We start from the raw sequence: 22306 nt of genomic DNA, 5'->3' as shown, positions 1-22306 counted from the left end.
ACCCACAACTACATGTTTTAATCTCCCTCAAAGATTTTATTCTGGAAACCTTAATTCTTACCCTGTAATTTCATTACTGAATACTGAATACAATGTGTGGTTGTTTAATTAAAGTTAACACAACTGGGGAGTGAGAATGACTTGTGGAGTGGTTGCTAACTAGATGTTGTTATCCTGCTGTACTGGTCCTCTCCTTGCCTGCTAGCCATACCACCCCTATTAATTTTGCTGTAATACAAGCTGTTTCCTTTAAAAAGAAAAAAAAAACATGAACTACAGAGAAAGGTGTAGGTATATGGGTTTATATTGGTGAGTGTAAGAACATATGTCAATTATCACTGGTAATATTTACTTTATATGCAAAGTGAAACATTTTAGAGACTCCAGGACTAAGGACCAAGCTATGTTTTTGCTTAGGGCCATATCTCTTTGGGCCATATCTCTTTATCTCTTTGAATCTCTTGTCTTCTCATCCCAATAATAGGCATAATAATGTGTCCTTTAGGGTTTCCATGAGGATTATTGGGATAATTTGTTTCTGGAGCATAACAGGTGCTCATTAAATGTCAGATTCCTTCCCTATCCCAGTCAGTTGTCTGAAAGATGTCCCACGGTTGGGACATTGCATTCACTGCCCCTTTTCCTAAGGCAGCTGCATTTAATGATTGGATTTTCTCTCTCTCTTTCTCTCTCTCTCTCTCTCTCTCTCTCTCTCTCTCTCTCTCTCTCTCACACACACACACACACACACACATACACACACACACACACACAAAACCAACCCAGTGTTGTCATTTGAATATGAGGTTTTTCTCAAAGCTTCTGTGTTAAAGGAGGAAGGTTCAGAGGTGAAATGATTAGGTTATGAGAGCTATAACCTAATCATCAGAAAATAAATTTGATGGCTTAATAATTCAAATGGACTAACTGGGTGATAACTATAGGTAAATGGGGCATAGCTAGAGAAATGAGGTCACTGGAGGCATGTCCTTGGAGATTAACTCTTGTCCCCCTGACTCCTCCCTCACACGTACACTCTTTCTCTGTTTCCTGTTTTCCATGAGCTGAGAAGTTTTCCTCCACCATAGCCTTCTGCCATGATGTTCTGCCTTACCTTAGGCCCACAGCAATGGAATTGACTAATCATGGACTCTCTAAAACTGTGAGCCCCAAATAAACTTTCCCTTCTCTAAATTGTTTTTGTCAAGTATTTTGGTCACAGCAACAAAACACAGCCAATAACTGGGAAGGTGAGATTTTAACATCAGAAATTTGTCATTCATTAAACTACAGAGATAAGGCATCCTTCTTTTTTCCCACCTGCTTCTCTAGAATGTATTTATTATTCATCTTTCAACCAAGAAAGATTCCTAAACTGACTCTTGCTTTTCACATAAAATATCACCCAATTCATATGTGATTGCTTCTTGTATCTTTTCATTATTATTCTTAGTAACAATGATAATGAATATTTTGGGGCTATGCTATGTTCTAGTTGCTGTTCTAAGAACTTCACAAGTGTTAATTCATTTAAACAAATACCCTATGAGGAGATACTATTTCTGTTCTGACATAATAAATGCACAAGGTAAGGCAGTGTAGAATTCAAGTAACTTTCTCAAGATCATTTATCTGGGGTGTCTGATTTAGAATCCCAAAGCAGGTAATATGGATCTAGGGACCATGCTGAAAGCCAATAACCATTAGTGTTTTCTCATCAAATGGAAATCCTTAACTTAAATTTAAAGTTTTCTACATTCTGTTTACATTTTCCCATCCTCTAGTCTTCATCATAGGTATTTTTTGGCCAAAGTAGAAGTCTGCTCTATCTGTGGACATACATGAACATCTTTGTTACTTGCCTTTTGCTCACATAGATTCTACTCTTGGGTTTCTTAAGGCCCAGTTCAGCTAATTCAGGCTTCTTGGAACCTTTATTGTTTACCTATTAATTATTGGATTTGCTATTTATACATTAATTCATTTGTTTCTACACTAATTCATTTATTCAACAAACCCTATGAGTGTATTATGTATCAAGCAATATGAAACATGGCCCCTGCTCATCAAAAATTAAGTCAGATTGGGAAGGCAGATGCACAGGTAAAATATTTCACGTGAATAATTATTGTGGGAGTTACTTTAACCAAGGTACATTCAGGGTATTGTGGGAGCACAGAAGTGCTGGAATTTGAAGAGATCTGATGCTGACCCATTGCTGATTCCAAGATGCACAGGTATTATATAGATATTCATTATAGAGATATGTGTGGGGAAAGGGGAAGGGGAAATTAATTTGAGGCAGAAGGAAAACCATGGGAAAAAGGTATACAGGTGAGACAAAAATATGATAATCAGAGAGCTGCTATTACTTGAATCTGACTGGGACAGGTGTGCTCCTGGGCATGACAGGAAACAAACTTCTAAGATAGTATTTTAAGTAGGAGGGTTCATATATTTTTTAGGGAAATTTGAAACAAGGGTCAAATTAGTGTTAGGAAGACTATTTAGGATACACTAATAACAGTCCATATAAGAAATTATGGAGTTTGAAATTGTTTCAGTAATGAGATGTGACACAGTCACCTCAGCTGCAGATCTGGATGGATCCTGTGGAATCTGGAATGACCCTTGGGCATATGTCCTGGATAAGTGTATGATTGCGGTAATACTAATTGAAATCAGTAATTCAGGAAAATGAACAAGTTTTAGATAGAGTTTAATTTAGGGCAACCAAGGAGAAATACTTTGCAAGTGGAAGAAATGTGCTAATTATTCAATAAAAATTTGAGTGTTTATTATGTGTGCTGAATTTTGGAGGTTTGAAATTGGCTAAGACATAACTTTTACCCTTAAAGAGTACATAGCCCAGTGGAGGGAGGCGGAAATTAGATAGTAATATAGAAGAATTATAGTGACCAATTAACCAGGTCTTCGGATCATGTGGCTAAGAGGATAGCTGAGTTTGGGTGGTGGATGAAGTGTGCACTGGGCAAATGATTTTGGAGTTTAAACACAATTTTTACAAATAGAGAAGGCTGAATATGAATGCTATTCTAGTTGTTGGAACATAAAAATTACTGATGTGTGAGAAAATGTAGGGCCCTCAGGGAGGTCATTCTATGGCTGAGATGTAGAGTGAGTGAGTTCAAAAACATGCAGTTGTGAATAGATGCTCTTGAGTTTGTGTTTGTTATAGCAGGACTTCAACTTTAACTTCAATTCAACTCTCCGACTCAAACTTTTTCTAACAATTATTGCCTAGCACAATAACTCTAAACTAGTAATTCAGGTCAGGAAATATCATGAAAATATCAAAGGCTTTAACAGGATTGTTACTTTCATTTAAACAACAAAAAAAAAGCTGGTATGTTTTTCCAGGTTTGGGAAACCCAGGATTTTTGACTGAGTGATTGGTGGAATGCTTTTCTACCAAAACTGTCTTTAAAACAATTTATTTACCCCAGTGCTGTCTGGCATTCCAAACCTTTTCTTTATAAGCAGAGGTCACAAAGGAGTATAATATAATGCCCTTGAAACTTAATTTGGGAGTCAATTTCATGACATTTTTATTAGTAGAAAACAGGTCCTAGTTTGTAATTGTGAATGAATACCAAATTGTTTTAGAGAAGAGGAATTACCTTCTGACAAACTTATAAAATCCAGAAAGACACAGGCTTTTATTATCAGTCTCTTTCCCTTCCCCATATTTCCCCCTCCCTTTCTCATTTATACTCCCTGTCTCTTGAGAAGCTTGGCTCTTGGCCAGAGCATGTGTTCCCCAAGTCCCTGCAGAATCTGATTGAAGTGAAATTGGCAGATTTCCAAGTGGAAGGAGCTGATAAAGAAGTTATATTATGTGCATATAGAAATATGCCTAATGACTCACACTATTCTATACAGTTTTTAATCATTGATTTAAAAAAGGGTCAGTAGATTCCTAAAACAATTTGCAGTTTATGATTTATGTTTTGGTGAATTGGGCAGATTATTTACTCATCCAAATGCATGCTTCAATACCAGCAAGGCTTTTGGCTGTTACTTTTATTCTGGAATTCATTTCAGTGATAAAATATTCAATTCAAGTCAACAAAACTCGAGTGCATAAAAGATACTGTATTAGTAAACCAGTAAAACTAGTAAAAAAATATGAATTTTTTTTCATGTAATTCAAGAAAATGGCCATTATAAAGATTATGTAGTTGTATAGTCACTTGCATTTCAACACAACACATTATAAAATTAACTCTAATCAACTAGTTCTTGATTATCTGTGTGCTTATTTTATCCATGGCACAATTTTTAATGTGTGTGATTTGGAACCCTATCTGCTGTCATGGTCCCAACCCCAGGATGGGTTTTCAGCCATCCACAAGGAGTTTGCAGCGGTTGATCAGCCTCGTTCTGCTGCCTCAAGCCACAGATTTTCAAAATTTGTATGTATCACCTGAAGTTTCAAATATATTTTACTATTGTTTATTTACTATTTTTACAATGCCTAATCTGATGTATCCTTAATTTACTTTCAAGTCATGAGATTCCATTGACAAGTTTGGTACCTATGTAAGAACTATTTTTTTCTTGGTACTTATTTAGCATATGAAATAATTTGGATTACTTTAATCATTACTTAAGAAATTACCAATCATTAAATAGCTAGAAATGTGGAGTTTATTTGTATAAGAAAAAAATCTTTCATACATGAATCATATAAATTTTGTTAATTTAAAAAATCTAGGGGAGGGAGACTATACTTAAATTTAAGTCTCTTTGTTTCTGTGAACAAAAACAATTTTAGGAAAGGAAATAAAGTAGAAATGGCATTCCGAAGTTAATATGACTTGAATTGTCATTTTAATTTTTTTTCTTCTTATTTGTTCTTTTTAGGTATGAATTGTTATTTTATTAGCATATTTTTTAAAATAGTCTTTATTACCTTTTATTACCACTTTAATTATGTCCACCCATAAGTGATTTAGGAAAAGACATAAAAATTTCTAAGAAAATTTGTATTTAAATTCAGATATTCCCTTGACCTCTCTGCAATTTTTTTCATGCATGATGTGTCACAAATACTTTTGGAAAATTTCAGAAGTGGGATGAATTAAGGATTTAATTCTTATATTCATTTTAACATTCTTTTCTTTTCAGACAGGACATGAAGATATGTGGAAATAAGATTCGTGAATCCCTTCCTCCAGGAATGTCTTTCACAAATGGAGCTTCACTACTGGTTTTTACTGGACATTGACCTTGTGGCAGAGCCACAACTGCCTTTCCTGCTATTTTCAATGATTCACAGAACATTTGAATAGTGATGCTTGCCTTGGCTTTACCGATTTTCATCCCAATACCTTGTTTACACTGTTGGGGCAGAAAAGCTTGCACTAATTTCTCTCCATGGTGGCTAATCTTATCAAGAGCTTGATTTTACCTTATATACATAAGCTTTGCAAAGGAATGTTTACAAAGAAACTGGGGAATACAACAAAAAAAAAAGAGAATCATCAGCAAAAAAAGAATCAAGATTTTCATACTGCTGGCCACACCAAACCCCCCAAATTTTCTAATACCTTAAAAAGCACTGTAAAGAAGATTGCAAAGTGTTCGTCCACTCGCAACTTATCTACTGAAGAAGACAAGACTAATAAAGACTTTTCCCTCTCACCAACATTCAGTTACCGAGTAGCTATTGCCAATGGCCTGCAAAGGAATATTAATGTAACCGACGGTGATAATGAGGATCTGTTTCAAGAGCTATCTTCAGTTGAGAGCTCTTACTCAGAATCATTAAATGAACTAAGGAGTAGTACAGAAAACCAGGTACAATCTGCACACACCATGCCAGTTAGACGCAACAGGAAGAGCTCCAGCAGCCTTGCACCCTCTGAGGGCAGTTCTGATGGGGAGCGCACTCTGCATAGCTTAAAACTGGGAGCTTTACGAAAGCTGAGGAAGTGGAAAAAGAGTCAAGAATGTGTCTCCTCCGATTCAGAGTTGAGCACCATGAAGAAGACCTGGGGAATAAGAAGCAAATCTTTAGACAGAACTGCCCGGAACCCAAAGACAAATGTTCTAGAACCAGGATTCAGTTCCTCTGGCTGCATTAGCCAAACACATGATGTCATGGAAATGATCTTTAAGGAGCTTCAGGGAATAAGTCAGATTGAAACAGAACTCTCTGAACTACGAGGACACGTCAATGCTCTCAAGCACTCCATTGATGAGATCTCTAGCAGTGTGGAGGTTGTGCAAAGTGAAATCGAACAGCTACGTACAGGGTTTGTCCAGTCTCGGAGGGAAACCAGAGACATCCATGATTATATTAAACACTTAGGTCATATGGGTAGCAAAGCAAGCCTGAGATTTTTAAATGTTCCTGAAGAAAGATTTGAATATATTGAGAGTGTGGTGTACCAAATTCTAATAGATAAAATGGGTTTCTCAGATGCACCAAATGCTATTAAAATTGAATTTGCTCAGAGGATAGGACATCAAAGGGACTGCCCAAATGCAAAACCTCGACCCATACTTGTATACTTTGAAACCCCTCAGCAAAGGGATTCTGTCTTAAAAAAATCATATAAACTCAAGGGAACAGGTATTGGAATCTCAACAGATATTCTGACTTATGATATCAGAGAAAGAAAAGAGAAAGGAATTCCATCTTCCCAGACATATGAGAGCATGGATATTAAGTTATCTACTCCAGAGCCCAAAACCAAAAAGAACAATTGGCAGTTACCTGATGACAGCGATGGAGAGCTGGAATCTGACTTCAATAGAAACAGTTATGCTGTGCTTTCTAAGCCAGAGTTTCCAACAAAAGGAAGTACTTCCAAGTCAAGTTCCAAATCACACAGTGCCAGATCTAAGAATAAAACTGCTAACAGCAGCAAAATTTCAAATAAATCAGATTATGATAAAATTTCCTCACAATTGCCAGAATCAAATAATTTGGAAAAGCAAACCACAACCCAATATGCAGATGCAATGCCTCTCTGGCATTCACAGAGTGATTTTTTCACTGCTAAACTTAGTCGTTCTGAATCAGATTTTTCCAAATTGTGTCAGTCTTACTCTGAAGATTTTTCAGAAAATCAGTATTTCACTAGAACTAATGGGAGCTCCCTCCTGTCATCTTCTGACCGGGAGCTTTGGCAGAGGAAACAGGAGGGTATACCCACCTTGTATGACAGTCCTCAGGACCAGCGTTTCATTGAGAGTACTCAGGGTGTCCAAGTGCACAGTGAAATTGAGAACACAGAAACTGTGGATAGTGGAATGAGTAATAGCATGGTGTGTCCATCTGGAGACCAAAGTCATTACAGTGATTCTCAACTCTCTTTACATGAGGATCTTTCCCCATGGAAGGAATGGAATCAAGGAGAACAAGGAACTGATTTAGGTTTAGACTCATCCACCCAGGAAGTGTTTGATTATGACACAAACAGTTTATCTGACCAACAGCTGGATGTCTTCAATAAAGACCTAGAAGACTTGGGAAAATGCCACAGTGACCTACAAGATGACTCTGAAAGCTATGATTTAACCCAAGATGACAACTCTTCTCCATGCCCTGGCTTAGATAATGAACCACAAGGCCAGTGGGTTGGCCAATATGATTCTTATCAGGAAACTAATTCTAATGAGCTGTACCAAAACCAAAGCCAGTTGCCCATGATGTATCGAAGCCAAAGTGAACTGCAAAGTGATGATTCAGAGGATGCCCCATCCAAATCTTGGCATAGTCGATTAAGCATTGACCTTTCTGATAAGACTTTCAGCTTCCCAAAATTTGGATCTACACTACAGAGAGCTAAGTCAGCCTTGGAAGTAGTATGGAACAAAAGCACACAGAGTCTTAGTGGGTATGAGGACAGTGGCTCTTCTTTAATGGGAAGATTTCGTACATTATCTCAATCAACTGCCAATGAATCTAGTACCACCCTTGACTCTGATGTCTATACAGAGCCTTATTACTACAAAGCAGAGGATGAGGAGGACTACAGTGAACCAGTGGCTGATAATGAAACAGATTATGTTGAAGTCATGGAACAAGTCCTTGCTAAGCTAGAAAACAGGACTAGTATTACTGAAACAGATGAACAAATGCAGGAATATGATCACCCTTCGTATGAAACACCTTATGAAACCCCACAAGATGAGGGTTATGATGGCCAGGCAGATGATGTAGTTAGTGAAGGAGAATTGGAACCCTTACATGAACCAGCATCTGAAATGGAAATTAGAGAAGATGAAAACCAAAACATACCTGAGCCTCCAGTGGAAATCACAAAGCCAAAAAGAATCCGTCCCTCTTTCAAAGAGGCAGCTTTAAGGGCCTATAAGAAACAAATGGCAGAGTTGGAAGAGAAGATCCTGGCTGGAGGTACTCACGTTTAAATGCTACATTGTGAATTAATCGTGTTTTGACTTTAACTATTGCTCCTTAGAGCATGATCTGTTTACCTGGATAAAGAGTGTATTTGTGATGAATTTGCATGTCTTTTTAGAGGATTTTATTTTGTGCAGCTAGCTCTCCCAGCAAGTTTTGGCTTGATAATCTAAAATAAAAATATATTTCAAATAGGTTATTTTAAATGGGTTCCAAATTTAACCCTACTCATTGGAAAAGGATTCTTCTGCTAGACACAAACCTCATTTCATATGAACCAACTGTGACATCAGTTGTCAAGAAAATGAGGAGTGAAATCAAAGGACAACCCCTTAAGACAACAGCTGGCTGTCTGCTCCTTGGTTTCATTAGGTTTATAGGGATGCAGAGAAAGGTTCAGTTAATCTTAAAAAAATTGAGAAGTTGGAATTTTAACTACCCCTCCCATCCAACTTACAATTTGGAGCATGATGCTAGAAAGAGTTGGGTTTGCACAGCCAATCCTAGCCAGCCCAACCAGAAACTTCCTTACCACCTACTGATGCAGCTGAGGGAGAACAATAAAGCCAAACCCTCAGACAATGCCTGATGAGTGGCCACAAGTCATACTTTAAAGACAAATTAGTAAGGGAATAGAACAGTGAAGCTTCCTCTTTGAGAGAGGAGTAAAATTCTCTTCCCCATTATGGAAATGAGAAAAGGACTTTATCTAGCACTTTTTCTTAATTTCCTGGGGGAACAATTTTGAATTATATACTTGGTAGCTGCATGCTCTCGCTTAAATGTGGAATCTTTTTAAAAAGTTTAAATATATAGAGGTAGAGAATAATACAATGAGTGGGATATATGGAGGAAGAAATGGTTGATACATGTGAGAGAATACAAAATAGCAGATAGGTAGGATGAACCAGGTCTAGGAATCTGATATATAACATGAGGACTATAATTGATAATAGTTACTATAGCCATGTTATATGAGTCAGTTGTCACTGTTTTATACACACACACACAGGACAAAGATGTGAGATGATAGATATGTTAATTTGCTTCAATATAATAACCACAATTCTCATTATGTTGTAAGCTTTAAATATTCACAGTAAAATGTATTAAAAATTAAAAAATAAAAATTCCAAATTATCAAGTCTCTACAAAGTAGATCGTTACTGGTAATGACCTTCTATTAGCTAATAAACCTAGTCATATAGTGGCAGCTCTTGAAAACATAAATGTATTTGGTTAACTCTGTGTCACCAATGTAAGGGTTCTAAGACAGAGAAAATAATCTTCTGACATTGATCTGACTCAATAGGCCTGGGAAGAGAGAACTAGACCCCTCCACCATCTTGGAACTTGGATTGTTGTCATCCTATGTGCCAACTTTGAATGGAATCTGTTGGATATCCTCTGTCCTAGAGGATCAGCACACACATCTTTAAGATGCTCTCTGGTTAGTGAAAGGCACCAGATTGACTACCCAGGAGGCTGCAGTAGATTTTAAAGGCCATCGCTGCTCCCCTTGGCAACAGTCAGGCAGTTTTCCCATCCTGTGCTACCAATATGCTTCAGAAGGAAGGGTGGCCAAAGAAGGACATTTTCCAGGCCCTTTCCCTGCCCAGAGCATTCCAATGAGATGCCAATTGTCATGATGTTTTCTGTGCCCATGGCCATCTGCTTGTTGAGTGTTGAGCAGATGCCAACAGATATTTCTCTCCATGGCTACCCAGTGGTCATTAGGTAGCAGTGCTATCTTTTCTTCATTTCTAACCTGGCCAGATTGGACCATAAAGATCTTGCTCTAAGGTTCTCTGTGAGATGCTATTCCCTTCACATAGATTTATGAACTTATGGATAGGTATTTGAATTATTAATTTCAACTCTTGTTTGAGGGTCTGGAAGACAAGAAAACCCTAATTTTTTGTAGATGTGGATAGTTAGTGATAGTATTCTTGAGGACCTTCACTTTGAGCATCATTCTAATAGGCTAAGGGATTTTAAAGTGTTTATGGCCAGATACTTATCCATGAAGTAAAATTCTTCCCTCGTTGCTGAGCCTTGTTGAATGGCACCAGCTGACCTAAAATAAATACCACAATAGGGACTTTCTTATCCTTACTTCCAGCCTTTTACCACTTACCATATGGAATTTACTCTTGTCTCTGAATTCCTATGTCCCTGCTTCCTATGGCCCTGGATTCCACCTTATATTTATGTACATTTCTCATTTTATCTTCTAAACTTTTAACCAGAGGCAGGGGAATCTTTTCTTTTTCATCTTTTTATTTGTACTATATGCTGAGATTACAGTGAGTTAATATGTGTTGAATGAATACCTGAATGGAGGTTGGAAGGATACTAAATGAAAAGCACCAACTTCCAAGTCAAATCCAAATTCAAACTGTGGCCTTTCATTGCTAAGGCTATGAAGGTGTTCGGAGAGCTCAGAAGAATGCTAGAGATAAAAACTTGTTAATCAGCAGCATTACGATGTACTAGCACTCTTCAGGCAGTTTGCCTGTTTTCATTCTTTCACTTCTTCTACCACCACTGTGAATTTGATTCTGTTATTATCCCACTTTACAGGTCAGAAAAATGAGATGCTAAAAACTTACATAACCCACTCAATATCATACAACTAATAAGTGGTACATCCAGAATCAAGTGGATGGGTATTTTGGACATTTAGAGCAGCTATATGCTGCCTCACTTCCAAGGTTCCATTTTACTCATGGTTTAGTTGCAAAAACATAATTAAAGATAGAGAAAAGTGTCTGCCACTATGTTTATTTCAATTTAGGATTTTCATGAGAAGCCAGTACTAATATGAAAGGCACTAAATTCTCTGTCACACTGAGGTATTGATATAAAATAGCTCATTCTGTTTTTTCTACTTCAAATATTTGGTCCATTTTATAAACAAAAGTTTGAAGTACTCAATAAATATTATAGAACATCTTTCTTTTGCTGCAGGGGAAGGGTACTGGCCACAAACACTCAGGGGTACTCTACCACTGAGCCACATCCCCAGCCCTATTTTGTATTTTATTTAGAGAAGAGTCTCACTTAGTTGCTTAGCACCTTGGTTTTGCTGAGGCTGGCTCTGAACATGTGGTCCTCCTGCTTCAGCCTCCCAAGTCCCTGGAATGACAGGCATGTGCCCTGAACCTGGCTTAGAACATCCTTCTTAAAGGATGATATAGTTCAAGTCTGAGAATGCTTTACCTGGATTTAAAGCCTAAAGTCAGTTAGAAGTAATTTTCCTAGCAGAAAAACAAAAATTTTGTTCTTAACGAGGCTGTGACATTATAATTATCACAATTACTAATTTATTTCATGGTGCATATTTTGTTTTCTAAGTGGCTATAGGACTTTGTGATAATATTCTGGTTCCACATAAGAATAAGACATTAAATACAGAACAATTTCCCAAGGTTGATTCTTTATTATGTTGAACCTAGTGTATCTCAGTCTGACTGGTTGTTAGAATCATCTGGGGAGCTTTTATGGTAGTTGTTCCTGTGGTGGTGTTTTAAATTTACCAAATCACTGACCATTATGATTTGGTGATCCTATAGTAGAGCCAGAGATATGTATTCAAAATTGTGTGAATTGCTAGGTGCAGTGGTGCATGCCTGTAATCCCAGCAGCTTGGGAGACTGAGGCAGGAGAATCTAGAGTTCAAAGCCAGTCTTAGCAAAAGCAAGGTACAAAGCAATTCAGTGAGACCCTATCTCTAAATAAAATACAAAATAGGGCTGAAGATGTGGTGCCCCTCAGTTCATGCCCCAATACCCCACCCAAAAAAGAAAAAAAATTGTATGAATTACTTATGGAATATATATGCCATTATAATAAAACCACCACTACCACACAATGCACAATTAAAAACATAATAAAGAACATTTAAGTAAAAAGTACAGTATATAGGAGAGACATTTATACTTCCATGTTCATTGCAGCATTATTCATGATAGTCAAGAAACAGAAACAACCTAAGAATCTATGAGCTGATGTATGGATAAAGAAAATGTGGTACTATGTAGCAAAAAATTGATTTACCTAACAGCAGATTTGTCAGCAGAGCTACAATTACAAACTGTTCTTCCAAATCATAAGCCAGTACTCAAGCCATCAGACCATTCTACCACTTTACATGATACCACAGGCAACATGATTGATTATTCAGGTATCATTTCTATGCAACCTGAAATAAGAGAAATTGTTTACTATATGTCATAGTGGCAACAAGAAATGACAGACTGAATGTTATTCTTATTTTCCAAAGATGTAGGTTAACCAGTGTTCCATTTTCTTAGTGCCATTTCTGATGCTTATGCAGTATTGAGGATAGCCTATGGTTTTAGGTTTTATATTTTTGTTTCTCAGTTATAGGAAGAACAAAAGTGGATAGTACCCACACATGCAAACACAAAATGAAAATTTACTTAGTGCTTAATATAGTGGTATTTTACAATCTTAAAGAACTGAATAGGAAATTCTGAAATTGACCAAAATGTTCTTAACTAACATTAATTGACTACTTTAAAAAAAGTTCATTATTATATATGTTGAATCCTCATAAAATATCAATGAGAGGGACTATACAAAGTTCCCAAATTTTTCTTCCTACAAAGTAATTGCCAGTAGTTGTGTAGACTGTGAAACTAGCATAGGACCCATTTTTTGCCCCAAGGTTTTGGAATCCTCTTCCAGTACTCTCTGCATAACAACATGTTCTTAGCTACCTGTGAATGTTTTTGCTTTTTTCATGGAAAAGTAGAACACCTATTCTGTAATACATGCTTTTACAGTGTTTCAAGAGTATTTCTGGGTTGAATTTTACAAATAGTGACTTTGAGATGTAAAAATACATGAGTCTCATCTGGGTTCACTTGTTTAAAAAAAAATAGATTCCCTGATGCAATCTCTAGTTGATTCTGATACAAGTTGACTCCAGGATCACATTAAGAATTTGCTTCATAGTTCGTAATGAATAATGCATCCTAAATCTTTTCATTCTTTCTTGAGTGATGTAATTTACTCCTGGAGTCACTATCTGTGTGGTAATGATTCCAATTAGTGTCTTTGGGCTAATATTTCTCCTCTTCAAAACTGAACTATTATATACAATTATTGTTTCAGTCTTTAACTCATGGACTAGTTTGGTCCTTTTAAATAAATATTTAATTATCTGACCAATTATTATGGTCTCGTAATAATTAAGTAGATGATATAAAGTTAATTTATAAGAATTACTCAGATAATTTTAAACTTTGACAACTGCTATAGAACTAAATACAAAGTGTTGAGAGAGCATTTGATAGTTTAGATGTTAGAAAGTTTCCTTGAGAGAATGATATTTGGTCTGAGATGTGAAGAATGAATATACTAAACTAGGCTAAGACAAAGGGAAAAGAGCATTGGAGGCAGAGTAAATGGCACAGACTCAGGGTCCTGAAGCAAAAAATTGTATGACATGACAGATTTCAGGAACTGAAAGAAAGCCAGGTGTGGCTGGAGTAATACAGCAATGCAGGGAACGGTGTTAAAAACAAAAACAAAAACAAAAGCAAAAAACAAAAAAAAAACAAATCTGGTGCAATGAGCAGAGGGCAGATTTTTCTGAATCTGGTGGATCCCTTGGTAATTGTTTTTCTTTTTTCCTCCTAGAAGCCACGAAAACACAGTGAAAATCAGTGGTGTAATGAGTAGTAGGAGTTACATCAAATACAATATTCTACAGGCCTCAAATTCAAAAGGTTTAATGCTGCATACTTTTTTTCCACCATATCCTTAACCTGATTGTCTTCCTGATTTTTCTACATTGACAAATGGCACTACTATCACTCTGTTTGCTCATGAATCATCCTCCTTGGCTCTTTCCTTGCCATGCTGTGTGGACATTTGCTCTTTTATTTTTGGCTACCTAGAGTCTGCATTCCTTTTTGACTTCCCCTTAGTAGTTAATCGGAGGGAATTAGTGTGTTCTTTTACAAAACCAAGGGGGCTAGATATCTTTTCCTATCCCTTAGTAGCCATGCCTTGAGCACATGGCAAATTCAGCTAACTGAAAGCTCCAGCCCAGAACTCTGAATTTGGAGGGAGTAATGGGAAATAGGGCAAATTAGGAATTATTCTTTAGTGTGTACATGGAGCCATGTGTCCAGGCCAGGGTTGCAGTCACACGTTGCTTAGGTGTCAATAGTGGGAAACCAACTATAGTGTGCCTTGGCTAGTTTCTGTGTCTCTTTGATGCCAATATCTCAAATGGAGTTCTTCAAACTTACAGTTGATTCTCTCTATGATCTACTCAAAGACCTTTTATTAGCAAAAATGAATTTTGTTGTGTGAGGCACACATCACCTTGGATTCATTCACTTCAGACGTGCTGGCATTTTTACCTCTAAGTATCTAAGTCTCTTTTTTGTGTGTGTTTGTATGCCTAGAGAGATGTTTATTTTAATGAGCTGACTCAGATCATTATGGAATCTATCAAGTCCAAAATCTGCACAGTGGCCCACATGCTGAAGAGCCAGGCAAGAGTCTATGCTACAGTTCAAGTCCGAAGTGTATCCTCTACATAGTTCACCCTTGCTAAAGAAAGTTAAAAACAGGAAATTCTTAAACTGCATTGATTCTCCACTAGTTCTAGCAACCACCATCTCTAAACAGTTCTAACTAAATTCTTCTAATTAGTCTTCCTGTCTCTATGCCTCCCCTCTCCCAATCTTTGATTTTGCTGTATCCATAGGTAAATATAAATCTACAAAACCATAAAAATGTCTTAGTATTACTTTAAGGAAGGGTTTCAAGCAAGCAGTGAGCCCATGGTACTGAAAAGGTCTCTTTCCTTCTTGCATCCATCACTAGATGCAAGTCCCTGCAAGGCAGGTTCAGTACCCTGGACCACAGGCATCTTTCCCAATGTGCACCTGGAGTTAACAAGGATCAAGGCAGTGAGTGGTTAAGAGCATGCCCTCTAGAGTTGTGATCATTGGTAAGTTAGTAACTTCTCTGTGGCTCAGTTACCTCATTTAAAAAAAATGCAGACAATAATATACCTCTATGTGATTAAAATAAAATAAATACATAAAAACAAAATAAATATATAAAAATATGGTAAGATTTCAGCCAAACCAGTAAATCAGTGGGGAGCCAACCTATCTAAAAGGCACAGTGACTTTTTCTGTTGAAATTAAACTATTTCTGAGAAATATGATCCAGAAGCCAAATGCTGTAATTATCTTCCTCTTTTTTAGCTGAACTAAAATAGCCATCCAGAATGCATTCTGGGAAGTGATCAATTATGTTATTATTTCTATGGTTTCAATCCTTGAAAGACTCTGGGCACAGGCAGCTTGGTGCAACTGGACATAGCATTAATCATTACTTTATTGATGTTTTCGTAAAACCATGCAATTGCCTGAACTCTCTTGCTTGTTAAATGCTTTCCTAGGGCAGTATCAATGCAGAGAACCAAATAAGTCCATCAAGATTTATCGAGTGCCCAGTAGTTATGAACTCTGGATTAGGGTATGGGAATGGAGAAAACCCATGATAAAAATAATTTGGATTCTTTCCTTCATACCATTACAGTCTGGTTCAAGTTAGTTCAAAATTACTTCTTTAGCTGACTGTTGAGAGGCATGTGGATAATTATATATTATAATTCATATATTTATTAAAATATTTATTAGCATTTACCTGAATCTATAGTGTGAAAGACATATGGTTATAGTTAGAAGAGAAGACAGAAAAATAATTAAATAACTGGATGACTAATGGTATTACAATTTAATTGTTATTTATTTGCTATTGATTATTAATAATAATCTTAGAAATAAATGAAATCATAAAATAACTAACATTTAGTCAGCCTAAACTGAGTGAGTACAGAAGTGAGTACTTTGCCTGAATTTTTCCACTGACATCTCCATAAGACTTCAGGAGGTACAGCAGATGTCTCCAGAACCCCATGTGGTCCTATTCAACCTTCCTCTGATTTGAGCAGCAGCTGTGATAGACCATAGCATTAATCATGTTCAACTCCATCTTTCTCTCAAATAGGTACCTTCCTTCGTTCAGATTTCAGCTTCAGAATCTTCCCTGATGTTGAGGGATTCCCTGCAGCAAACCTCAACCAGTAGAAGACAGCAGATGCTGCACAATACCTGTACTTTTTCATCCTTCCAAGGTCCTACCTTCCGTGCTCCCCACTGAACACACCTCTGGAGAGTGTAGCCCAGTCAAGCCCTTATTGTCTGCAGTATTCACCTCATTAATAGTCCCTATTCCAGGGACTATTTTTTCCCCAAACGTGACTATCATTATGCACTTATCCCAGGTCTTACTTTTAGTAGGACCCTGATTAAGACCTGAAGTCATGACTATTAATATGTTCATTTTGATGATGAGAATATAGAGCCACAGGCCACTAAACTAAATGTCATTTACCTTGTTGATGCACCAAAATGAGGTTCAGATATCAGCCCTTTCTGCTAATTGTTATACAACCTCTTATAAATAATATGAAGCAAACTGTGAAAAGGCCTAATTAATTGCTATCTAGATGCCCAGATTAGAGAGCATTTAGAAATAATTTCAGTTAGTAAGACCAATTGTGTTAGAAATTATTTTTTTGTTTCAGTAATAAGTGAACAAAACCACATTTGTATATGTTAAAAGGCATTAGGGTAAAATTGAGTGGAAAAAAATTGTGATGTCCATCATCTTTTTTCCTCTTTTTCTTATTTTGATGGTACTGTTATTAAAAAAATACCAAGTATGTATAATCCATAAGGAACAAAATTTTTTTTCATAGTTCTACAGGCTGGGAATCCTAAGATCAAGTCAACAGCAAGTGCAATTGTCCAGTGAGGGCTGCTCTCTGCCTCCAAGATAATGTCTTAAACACTTTGTCCTCCAAAGTATAGGAACATTGGGTCTTCACATGGCATAAAGGGGAAAAAAACATAAAAAGGAATGGACTCCCTCCATCAACCTTTAATAAAGGCATCTAATCTGATTCATGAGGGCTCTGACCTGATGACTCAATCACCTCCAAAGATTTTTACCCCACATACTGTTTCACTGGGATTAGTTTCAACATGAAATTTGGAGGGGATTAAAAGCATTCAAACCATGGTGTTTCCATTTTCCCTTCCCTCTCACTCCCATCTTCTCCGCAGCAATGCTGTGTGTCTTCCAGCATCTGATGAGCCAGTTACTCTCTACTGTATCCCCCCATCTTATATTAATACTTTGTGAAATGACTCTAATATTTATTGTAATTGATTTTCAGCTAATAAGCTGTATCACCTGGGGATGTTTGCAATTTTTTTTGCCTTTTCTCTTCCCTTATATAATGAAAGACAAAGACTTTCCTGCTGATAAAGGCAATTCAGCCTTTGAAAAGCCTGTAGGGTACAGTTTATGGATTTAAGAGTTTGTACAGATATCCTGAAATCACATCATTTTAGCAACTGAACACATGTAAGATTTGGCTTGAATGAAATAATCTTTAAACAATTTGAAGCCTCAACATTTTGAGGTAGAGTTAGTACTGATCAAAGGACATGGAAAAAAAATAGAACATCAGTTCTGTACCAAATGTTTGGGAAGGGACAAATATTGAGTGGGGAAGGAGGCTGAGAAAAGGGAGGTACCATGGTTTGAATGTTTTCATGCCCTCTAAAGTGCATATGAAACTCAATCACCAATGCAGCAGTATTAGGAAGTATAGTCTTTGGGAGGTGTTTGAAATCATAAGGGCTCCTCATGAAGGAGATGGGGTGCTCTTATTAAGGTTTGTGTGTTTCCCTGTGAACACACTGCATGCATGCATAATGACCTAACTGTACTTACTGATAGCTGGGCAAATGGTTTTCACTGATGCCTTTTATAGATACAACATTAATAAAGATCAAATACTGTAAAATTTTTATATGGTTGCATAAAATGCACCATAATCATGGCCAAGTATTATCTATTTTACAAACTTACATTATTGTTAAAACCAATTATTACACAAAACCATTTTTTTAATATCACTGGTGAATTTAAAATAAAAATTGTAGTTGTAGATAGGCAGAATGCCTTTGTTTGTTTATTTTTATGTGGTGTTAAGGTTTGAACCAATGCCTCACACATGACAGCCTCATCCAATCACTAATGAAATTTGATGTCAATTTTGTTTGTTACCACACTGAGTCTTTATATAGGCACTCGATTCTTATGATCTGCTGCTTAAGCAACTTGTTTTTCTTTCCATCATGCAATCATTGGGAGTATTAATTAGAAAGATTTCCCTTTCTTATGGCAAAGATATGACTCCATGTGTGTAAAGACTTAGATGAGTATAGGAGGAGAACATACATCTACATTCTAGTTCAAGTCAGATAGTTGCTATGTCCTGAGTTTAAGTCATGATTGTGATTGAATTTTATTGGTAGTTTTGCCAGCTTTGGTATTTTGAATTTTATTTCTTAATTTTTTCCATATTTTTTATTGGAGTATTATAGTTGTACATAATGGTGAGATTCATTGTTAGATATTCATACATGCACACAATACTAACAAAATAATTTGGCCAATATCATTTCCTAGTATTTCCACTTTTCCTTTCCTCCTCCCTCTATTGTTCATTTTCTGCATGAATGATTTAGAAAGAAAAGCAGTTTGTGTGGAAGGCAGTCATTCCCATGTCAAGAAAAATCAAGTTAATTGATGGGAAAACACTCCTTTGATTATAGGCCTGAGTGAATGTAAGCAATGCTTGGACATGCTAGACGCTAGCTCCTGGATGAAACTTTTTTCACCTTGAGATTCTTCATTGCATTGTGGAATTGAAACCCACACTTGACATGTAAATAACTGTTGAGTGTTGTTTACTTGTCATACTCTGCTTAGCACAAGGTATTGGGTTTTGAAGACTCTTTTAAAGTGCAACATCAGACAAGGGAAGACATGTAGATTTAATATGGCATTTCTTAGACTCATGGGTTTTTAGGTTGTATGGAACCTTATAAATCATTTAGGCCAGTGCTGTCATTTACAACTTGAGGGAAGTGAAATTCTGGAGGGTAAATATGTTGGTCAAGATTACACAGGTGTTAGAGAACTTACTAGAAACTGATTTTCGCCAAGCAGACAACTGTAGGAGTAAATTTTTAATCTCAATGAAAGGAAGCTTCTATTAAAATAACTGCTTCCTTAATGATGGCATAAATACATTAATAATAGGGCTAAATACCTCAGAGCTCATCTCCTAATTTATAGAAAGAAACACAAATGCAAAATAACCAGTGCCCTTCTATTTATCAATAATAGATGAAAGTCTGAAATGCAAACAATTTTAAAAAGAACAAGTTAAAAAAATTTGAAAAATGTTAAGAGAAATGTCATTTCTTTATTTCTTAGCTCCTAGTTTTCTCTGCTAGCTGATAAGAAAAGTGATTATTTAGTTTATGTTTCTAAATTTATCAATAGTATTGGAATTTGGGAACTGGAATGTTCTTGGAGATCATTGACTACTTGGGCTCAAGTCTGGATGCATGGCAACATCACCTAGATAAGATTTTATGTACTAAGGTTCTGTGTTTTCCCATCTGAGGATTCAAATTCAGTGGGCCTGGAAAGGGACTTAGGGATATGTATTGTTTGTAGTATCCCCTAAGTTTCTGAAATTGGTCAAGTTGGAGAACACCCAGTATTATAATTCCCTTAGTAATTATAAATCAGCTCACACCTCTGTAATTCATCTCTTTCATAGGAAAGTCATTTTAACTATTAATTCTGTTTCCTTCAAGCATTTAGGTAAATATAAGATGTGAAATGTAATTATTTGTTTTCCTTGGTAATTATAAATTCTTGAGCACTTTTAAAGTGCTAGTATCTCCTTGAACTGATAATAATTAATCTTTAAGAATACAGTGATGTGATATTCTACTTTGTATGTTTACTTAATTTACATTATACATTACTATAAATTTTGTTATTTCTGCATACATACTAATGTCAAATTTGTTGATACAAAATTATGCACAATGTACTTGTGAGCTATTTTAAGACATTTTGTAAGATAATTTTGACTACATGGTCTTTTCTCCTTAGAAACTGCTTCCAAACCTTCTCCAAATGCTAGATACAATTTAACCATTTGCTGTATGTATCAAACATTTTAAAGATAGGAGGGAGACCATAGAGCAAGAGGACAAGAGTAGAAAGAACCCAGTTTATCAAATTCCTATAATCTGCAATTTGCTATGATGTAGAAATCTGAAACTTTTCTTCTCATGACTGCCTCAAAAGGCCCCCAGAAGAGTAGACATTGGTGCAACCACTTTCAAGGATGATTTAACAGTAATTACTAGTTTTAAAGGAACATACCCTTTCTTTCATATGAATGATTCATCAGATATACATGCAAAAGGCTATTTATTCATCATGGCATTATCATGTGAAACACAAAACTTAAACATCCATAAAGAGTACTTGTTAAAAGTGCATAATGTGTTTGGACAAGGGATTACTCCACTTTCATCATAAAGATGAGGAATGTCCAGCTGCTTGAGCTATATTAGGTTGAAAAAAAGCCAAGGTGCAGAACCTCCGGTCCTGTGACTCTGTGTGTGTGTGTGTGTGTGTGTGTGTGCTGTGTACGCATACATATAGATTTTACTTTATATCCCCTGTGTTTTTATTTTGAAAACTCACAGGAATGTATTATTTAAGTAATAAAACAAACCAAAATGTCTTAGTGATGGTGATGAGAATTTAGAAGTACTAAGTAAATACTAACTGCTAATTTACTGACTAACTCCATAAAAGCTCATTATCTCCTATAGAGATACTCCTCTGTATGGGAAGCTCTCTTCAAGTTCACCCGACCTTATTTCATTCATGTTAAATCTAAAGCCCAATGCTGGACACCCACATCTTTGTTACTTGGGAAGTGACTGGAGCTCTGACTTTATGTACAAAAAAAAATGCCTTTGCCACAGCCCCATCACTCAGAGGGGAATGTGGGAGCCAATTTCCACAGGTGATGAGAAGCTTTTCATCATCCAAGATGGCAGCAACACAAATGAGAATGAATGAGAGCATGATACTAGGAAGCAGAGACACGTTTCCAAAAAGCCAAGCCACTCACAGAGAGGTTTCATACAGGGAAAAGGTATTAAATCAAAGACAGGAGGATTTATATTCTTAGATGAAGTCATTGGATGTCAGAACAAAGTAGGAAAAATGAAGATGGAGTCATAAATTCCTCTGTCTTAAGAAACAGGTCCTATAGTAATACTTCGGTGATACTTTGTAGTGTGGCCTCTGAGACTTATGGTTATAAAGAATTATTATTGCATGCTAACTTGAGAGATTTCCCTAAAACATAATCCCTTTCCTTTCTAGGGACACTGGCTTATCTCTACCTAATTTTGCTCTTCTGCGTTTCTTCCTAAAGAGGATTAGCATTTAAGAATTTGAACAACTAACCAAAAGATTTCCCAGAATATGAATATTTCAAAACTGAAAAGGCCTCAGTGTTTGTCTCATTCATTGATTCTCATCTGTGAATGCTACTATTGCTTGTGAATAGAGGCCAGAAATGCTTCCCAGAGAACATAGGACAGATACCCTAGAAAATAATTATCTGGCTCTGATGGAAAAGTCCTCTTCTAGTTCAAATCCTTCAAATGATGGAGAGAGAAATGAGCCTCAGGGAAGTCTTACATTTCCTAAAGGCATTAATGATTGTATCTCTTATTTGTTAACATTCAGAAGTTGTTATGTTTCAGTTCTGCAGATGCTTCTTTGGGGAGCACATTTCAATGTCTTTACTAAGTTGCCAGAAGCAGGCCACTCTGTCCACATAGAGGGCAGAACCTCCAAGACATTGAGTTTCATCTGAAA

General features: G+C 36.4%; 1 protein-coding gene across 5 annotated transcripts in view; it reads left to right on the top strand.

Annotated features, from left to right (window-relative positions):
- Unc13c (unc-13 homolog C) overlaps window positions 1-22306 on the top strand; it is a 583769-nt gene that overhangs the window by 31488 nt on the left and 529975 nt on the right. For all 5 annotated transcript variants that reach the window (XM_048793668.1, XM_015480644.2, XM_048793667.1 and 2 more), the window contains one exon: window positions 5152-8392. In XM_048793668.1, coding sequence (XP_048649625.1) covers window positions 5401-8392 — 2992 coding nt within the window. In that variant the 5' untranslated portion in view covers window positions 5152-5400. The remainder of the gene's footprint in view (window positions 1-5151; window positions 8393-22306) is intronic.

Source organism: Marmota marmota, unplaced genomic scaffold (assembly GCF_001458135.2).
Source record: "Marmota marmota marmota unplaced genomic scaffold, marMar, whole genome shotgun sequence".
In the NCBI taxonomy this organism is placed as follows: domain Eukaryota; kingdom Metazoa; phylum Chordata; class Mammalia; order Rodentia; family Sciuridae; genus Marmota; species Marmota marmota.
The sequence above is the reverse complement of the archived record's forward strand: the minus strand, read 5'-3'. Positions and strand labels throughout refer to the sequence as shown.